This window comes from Cydia amplana, chromosome 24, assembly GCF_948474715.1.
Source record: "Cydia amplana chromosome 24, ilCydAmpl1.1, whole genome shotgun sequence".
NCBI classification, from domain to species: domain Eukaryota; kingdom Metazoa; phylum Arthropoda; class Insecta; order Lepidoptera; family Tortricidae; genus Cydia; species Cydia amplana.
Window position 1 is genome coordinate 1,023,620 of NC_086092.1, and position 6,243 is coordinate 1,029,862.

General features: G+C 43.5%; 1 protein-coding gene across 1 annotated transcript; it reads right to left on the reverse strand.

Annotated features, from left to right (window-relative positions):
- Positions 1-434: 434 nt before the first annotated feature.
- Positions 435-5,993, reverse strand: LOC134659148 (aldo-keto reductase AKR2E4-like). Its single transcript, XM_063514777.1, has 6 exons — positions 5,903-5,993; positions 4,647-4,826; positions 3,649-3,765; positions 2,461-2,628; positions 1,333-1,524; positions 435-653 (listed from the first exon to the last, which is right to left on the reverse strand). The coding sequence occupies exons 1-6, from the start codon at positions 5,942-5,944 to the stop codon at positions 438-440; spliced, it is 915 nt and encodes a 304-aa protein (XP_063370847.1). The 5' UTR covers positions 5,945-5,993; the 3' UTR covers positions 435-437.
- Between the last annotated feature and the right edge of the window lie 250 nt (positions 5,994-6,243).

Genomic DNA, 6,243 nt, shown 5'->3' on the forward strand with positions numbered 1-6,243 from the left:
CTTCAAACCTAAGGTAAAAAAAATGTTTTTGTCAAATATTGAGAAGTGCCATAATTATAAAAATATTGTTATATAACTGCATTTTCATTTTACACCTATTTCTATTTTTGAAAACAAAAATAAAAAGCATTATAATTAGAAAAAATAACTTTTAATGACAGCGCCATCTCTTAAGCGTTATAATCACTAATAGTATTATCGAATTTATTATCGATAACTTACACATCACTAAACACAAAAAAGGTAATGTCATGTTACTTTAATGTTTGTGAATATACATTATACATCTCAGATCTTAAACCTAGGAATATTTATTAACCCTTAGGCCGCCAAAAACGTCAACTGACGCGCGCGACTATACAGGCCAATATAAACCTTCGTGCATTCCGACAAGGTTCACTATGACGCGCCGCGCACAATAGGCGCCATTGGAAGGGCTAAACAAAAGGATTTGGTATAGGATTATCAATCTTCTCGAACGGGTAATAAGGGTGGTTTTGCCAGAACGACGGCAGCGTGAACCTCGTGTTGGTGTTTAACGTGTTGATTTGTTGTATTTCGTCCTTTTCTAACTTGAAGTCGAAGATGTTGATGTTCTCTTCTAACCGGTTTGGTTTCACGGTTTTTGGAATGGGCACTATGTTTCTATCCACCTGGAAACAAATAAAAATATGTAGGATTATTTTTTTGCTTTTAAAAATATCATAAACTAGCGACCCGCCCCGGCTTCGCACGGGTTAACAAATTATACATAAACCTTCCTCTTGAATCACTCTATCTCTTAAAAAAACCGCATTAAAATCCGTTGCGTAGTTTTAACGATCTAAGCATACAGACAGACAGACAGCGGGAAGCGACTTTGTTTTATACTATGTAGTGATAGTGATATAAAAGTACATAAATACCTATGAAAGGGTCCGAAAAAAAGTCAGTTTTGTGACGCATTTTCATAATTTTGTATGGACCGTCGGCCGTCACATAACTGACACCCAAAATTTGTATGAAACTGCAGAAACTTTTTTCTTTAATCATAGTCCTCGTGATTCTGAGTCGAAATAACCTAAGTATAAGTTGTACCTTTTTCGAAAAAGAGCGAACGGTACCTAAATACCTAGAGTTAGACCAAGAAAAGTCTGCAACGATTCTGATAGCACGCGCAGTGCAAGTGTTATTTTAAACGTCAAACTTCTATGAAATTATGACGTACCTATAAATAACACTTGCACTATCAAAACCGTTGCAGACTTTTCTTGTGCTAACTGTACCTATTTTTTTTTCTGAAAACCCCCGTACAATACAAGTACTACTTGTATTCCATGTTTATGCACTCACCAGCCACCGCAATATGACCTGCGCCTCGGTCTTCCCATATTTCTTGGCTAGGTCCTGCAGAACGGTCTCCGTCCTGGGCGCGGGGGCTCCGAAGCGCGCCACGAGCGCCCCGAGCGGGGAGTACCCCATCACGGCCAGGCCGCGGCCGTGGGCGAAGGATACTAGGGAGGTTTGGGGGAACTGCGGGTGCACCTGGGACATACTGCCACATTACATCATACAGTCCACAGAACAAGTAGAATGGCGATTCGAGCAGGGTACGTGTCGCCGCCGGTTATGAGCAAACGCTCGCATGCTAGTACTCGCCCGCGCTGACCGAAAAACGTAAACATGCCTTTTGCGCCACAATAACGTTCAGATTAAGAAGCCTGACATCAAATCTGTCTAAAGGAGGCGTATCCATTCACCAGGCACACAAGTTTTTACTACCGTTGCGCGAGAAATGTGGAGAGGAACGAGCGGCGACACCGGTTCCGATACTAAATGCGCGCGATAGCCGTTCTAACCTCTTTAATATGTTCTGTGATACAGTCATTATCATCATCATTGGCCACAGCATCTTTGCAGATGATAGTTGCAGCGACTAAAGAGAAAATGGCGCGTTTATGTTAGGGCCATTCCATACTATAGCGTCTCCCGAGCGTCGGCGTGTAGTCATAGTCAACTCTGGGCCATTTTGTTTTTTTTTTTAATCTGTGAATTTCCATGTTATTTCTACTCAGAATCACGAGCTCTTTCTATCCTAATAGGAGAAAAAAGTGTCCCAAGGTTTTTTTCCCATTCCGTTACCATTTATCATAGACTGTATGGCGGTCACGGAATGGAAAGATCGAAAAATGTATGGAAACTTTGAGACACTTTTTTCTCCTATTAGGATCAAAAGATCTCATGATTCTGAGTAGTAATAACATAAAAAAACCCCAATTTTTGAAAAAAAAAAAAAAAGTTTAGGGGAGAACTTTAAATGACCCCTCTATGGCTGCTGTTCGACGCAACGTTGGCGCAACTGCACTATGACGTCATGTTCCATAGCGCTGACTAGACGCCGACGCTCAAAAGACGCTAGTGTGCAGCATTACTTAACTAACACTTAACCCCATCATGTTAACTTCGTCACGTCATAGTTACCTCAATCTGCAGCACGCTGGGCTTGACGCTGCTCTCATTGAGCAGCCTCGCCAGCTGTTCCTGGTTGAAATTGGAGACGCCGATAGACTTCACCAGGCCCAGGCGGTGCGCGTCTTCCATTCCTCGCCAGGTCTCCATAAAGTCTACGTCGGAGTAGCTGTAGTTCTCCTGAAATATTTAGCAAAATTTTTATACGTGTTGAGGTGATCAGCCAGCCTATTATGGATAGCTTTATCCATCTTTATCCACGTGATAAAATAACTGTCACTGTTTAACACCGTGGGAAAGAAAGTGACGGACACCGTTTTATCACGCTGTCACGTAGACAAGAACGACCATCATATCCGTACAGAACTCGTGGATTTAAAATTCGGTTGTCCATAGAGCGGAATTTTGCAAAAAAAAAACAAACATACAAGCTTTTACCGCTGACTGTACTTTTCTTTCCACATGCAACTATAGATGGTCAAGCAGATCTTGTCAGTAGAAAAAGGCGGCAAATTTGAAAAATGTAGGCGCGAAGGGATGTCGATCGTCCCATAGAAAATTTGAATTTCGCGCCTTTTTCTACTGACAAGATTTGCTTGACCATCTATAATTAATACTCATCGAGACAATTTAAAAACCCCAAACACAAAGTTTGCGTTGTTTCATCACAGAGTTCCCATGGCCACCTCCTGTCTCAATCAGATCAGCTCCATGTCATCGTAATATTGCATTGTCATACTACGTTACTGTCATAATATGTAACTATAATATAAATGGGCGTTTTCTAAAATAAATATTGAAAACCCGATTCTCACAGATCCTGAGTGCTTTTGGGTTCTTTCACTACGTCACGTCCTTACAAGTGAAAATTTTTCTCATAATAAAACGTGACGTAATGGAATGGACATTTGGACATCTTTTTTTATTTTTAATGGAAGGATGGAGAATGTTGTCGATTCTGAGTAGAATGAGCCCAAGAACGTCCAGATTTGAAAGAATCAGGTTTTCGATGTTTATTTTAGAAAACGCCTAAATTTGAGCGACTGGCCAGATATAGCTCAAAACCGGGATGAATGGAAGAAGAGGGGGGAGGCCTTTGCCCAGCAGTGGGTCACAATAGGCTCACAACAACAACAAATATAAATATGTACATTGGATGCCAATAAAGACCTCTGTCTCTAGGTACAATACAAATCTCACATTCAAGCCGATGGGCCAGTGCATGAGATACAGGTCCACATAGTCGAGTCCTGAGGCGTTGAGGGACTGCTGCACGGCCGCTGCCACCTGCTCCCGTTTGTGGTGCGTGTTCCATAACTGATGAAATTATTACAAAATATATATTAAAACAAACATTTATTAGAGTCCGTCAAAACTATACACCGACTTTGAAGGGACAAAGTGTAGTGTGCACCATATAATGACACGCAGTCACGCACACTCTCTCACATGTACCCTATATATACCCTAGCATAAATATCATATATCAGAATAAACCTATATTCAATACGATCGAGTTCTCCTTTAACGCCCCACCTCACATGGCGATTCTGCCAACACAGTGCGGCCTTGCGCTGCACTGGCGGCGCGTCGCGCCGGCCAGACAGTGTTGGCCGAAACGTTAATGCAATTGAAAATGTTGGTCATTAACCATTATAAATTGAATCTTAAACCGTAACGGACGATTACAGTTTACGGTTCAATTTATAATGGTTAACATTTTCAATTGCATTAACGTTTCGGCCAACACTGCGGCCAGAGGACGAACGAGAAGAGATTAAGTAGATCAATAATAATCAGAAGAACAGGTGTGATGCCGAGAGGGTTAACGGTTACGATGACGCCCCCAGCGCACGATAGTGTGACGTGAAAAAGGGTTAAGGGGTTATTACAGGAACCTCTCTCCCTGCAGAGAAGGACGCAGGACGGAAAAAGGCACATGCAAACGTTTTAAAATAGTTATTTACGATACAACGTGCGGAAAAGAGGAAGGGAGTGTTTTAAATCGACACGAGTTGCGAATTACCTTTTCGCACGTGTATCGTACAACGTTTTACAGTACATATAGCACTTTAAAGTTTCGACATACGCACGGGTAGTGCTATTTTCCGCTCTAGTTCGGGAAAGTAGCATCATATGTACTGTAAACATATTTACACAACCATTGTCAGTATAGATGTTTGTGAACTGGACTGTACCTTAGTGGTGACGAATATATCGCTCCTCCTCACTCCCTCCCTGAGCTTGGCGGCTACCCCCTCCCCCACCTCCCCCTCCGTGCCGTACACGGCCGCCGTGTCAAAATGGCGGTACCCCACGTCGATGGAGCGGGCAATGACGTCACGGAGCTGGTGGTTGTCAGACCGGATTATACCGTGCTGCGGAAATTAATGTAGTCTGTAAGGCCTGAGTGGACCCTCGAAGCGGAGCGTTCGGCGGGGCGTGCAGCGTGGCGTCGGACTCACAAGTGATTTGAGCAACGTGCACTAAGGCCGCTGCTATACGTTTGCATTTGTTTAACATGCACGCCGCACGCCACGCCCCGCTGCACGCCCAACTCGAGCGTCCACTCAGGCCTTACACGAGAAATATAGTAAGCATAGAGGGCTCATTGCTCGCAGAACCGATGGCCGATGGGGCAGAAAGGTTCTCGAGTGGCGACGGGGGAAGGCCCCAAACTAGATGGACCGACGATCTGGTTAAAGTCGCGGGAAACCGTTGGTTGAGGGCAGGGAATGACCGATCGTTGTGTAGATCCTTGGGGGAGGCCTTTGTCCAGCAGTGGACGTCTTTCGGCTGAACTGTGATATTGTGAACTACCTAATTTTTGCTACACCCTTTCCAGGGTCCATGTATGTAACATCTAAAAATGGTATGCAAATAAAGATCTCTATCTCTATCTCTATCTCTATGATGATGATGAGAGGGCTCACTCCATACATCAGTTTTGGTACCAAAACGCTTACTATTTTCGTAGTGGACATCTAGCATCGAGTAGCGGAATTATTAGTAGGTATAGGTACTGCTACTTGACAATATGTTGCGACGACTGAAAAGTCTAATGCTCAACAATTTTCAGCCAATATTATAATCGGATTAACCGGACCACTATTTTCAACTCATTCTGCTTGTAATATTAGTTGTAAATGGTTGTTCAATACAATTTTCGTGAGTCGCGACCATTGCGACACTCGCGGCATCTAGTAGGTACCAAGTATCACTCTTGGCTCTACTGGTGGCTGACAATAATAATTATTAGTGTAAGGCCTGAGTGGACGCTCGAGTTGGGCGTGCAGCGTGCATGTTAAACAAATGTACGCGTATAGTAGCGGCCTTAGTACACGCTGCTCAAATTACTTGTGAGCCCGACGCCACGCTACACGCCCCGCCGAACGCTCCGCTTCGAGCGTCCACTCAGGCCTACACTTATAGTTGGCGTCAGCGGCGTACGTACCTCGTTGAAACCGAGATAGGTGCCGAGCGCCAGCGCCGGCATTTCCCGGCCATCGTTGAGTTTCACTTTTGGCAACTCCACGCTGGTAGCTAACTGAAAACAATACGAAAATCAGATCAACTCGCCAATCGTGACATCTTGGTTAGGCCCCCAGTTTTGGACACTGTCCCTTTTGCTTTTGTAGCAATATATAGTTACCTTACTAACAACTTAATAAGCAAGTTTAGATTTTAGACTAGACGACTAGTAGTTAGATCTTAAAATATACATAGGTAGTAATCTTGGTAATCCTATCTTACTTAACAACAAGAGGAAACAAATGTCAGTGACATACAATACGA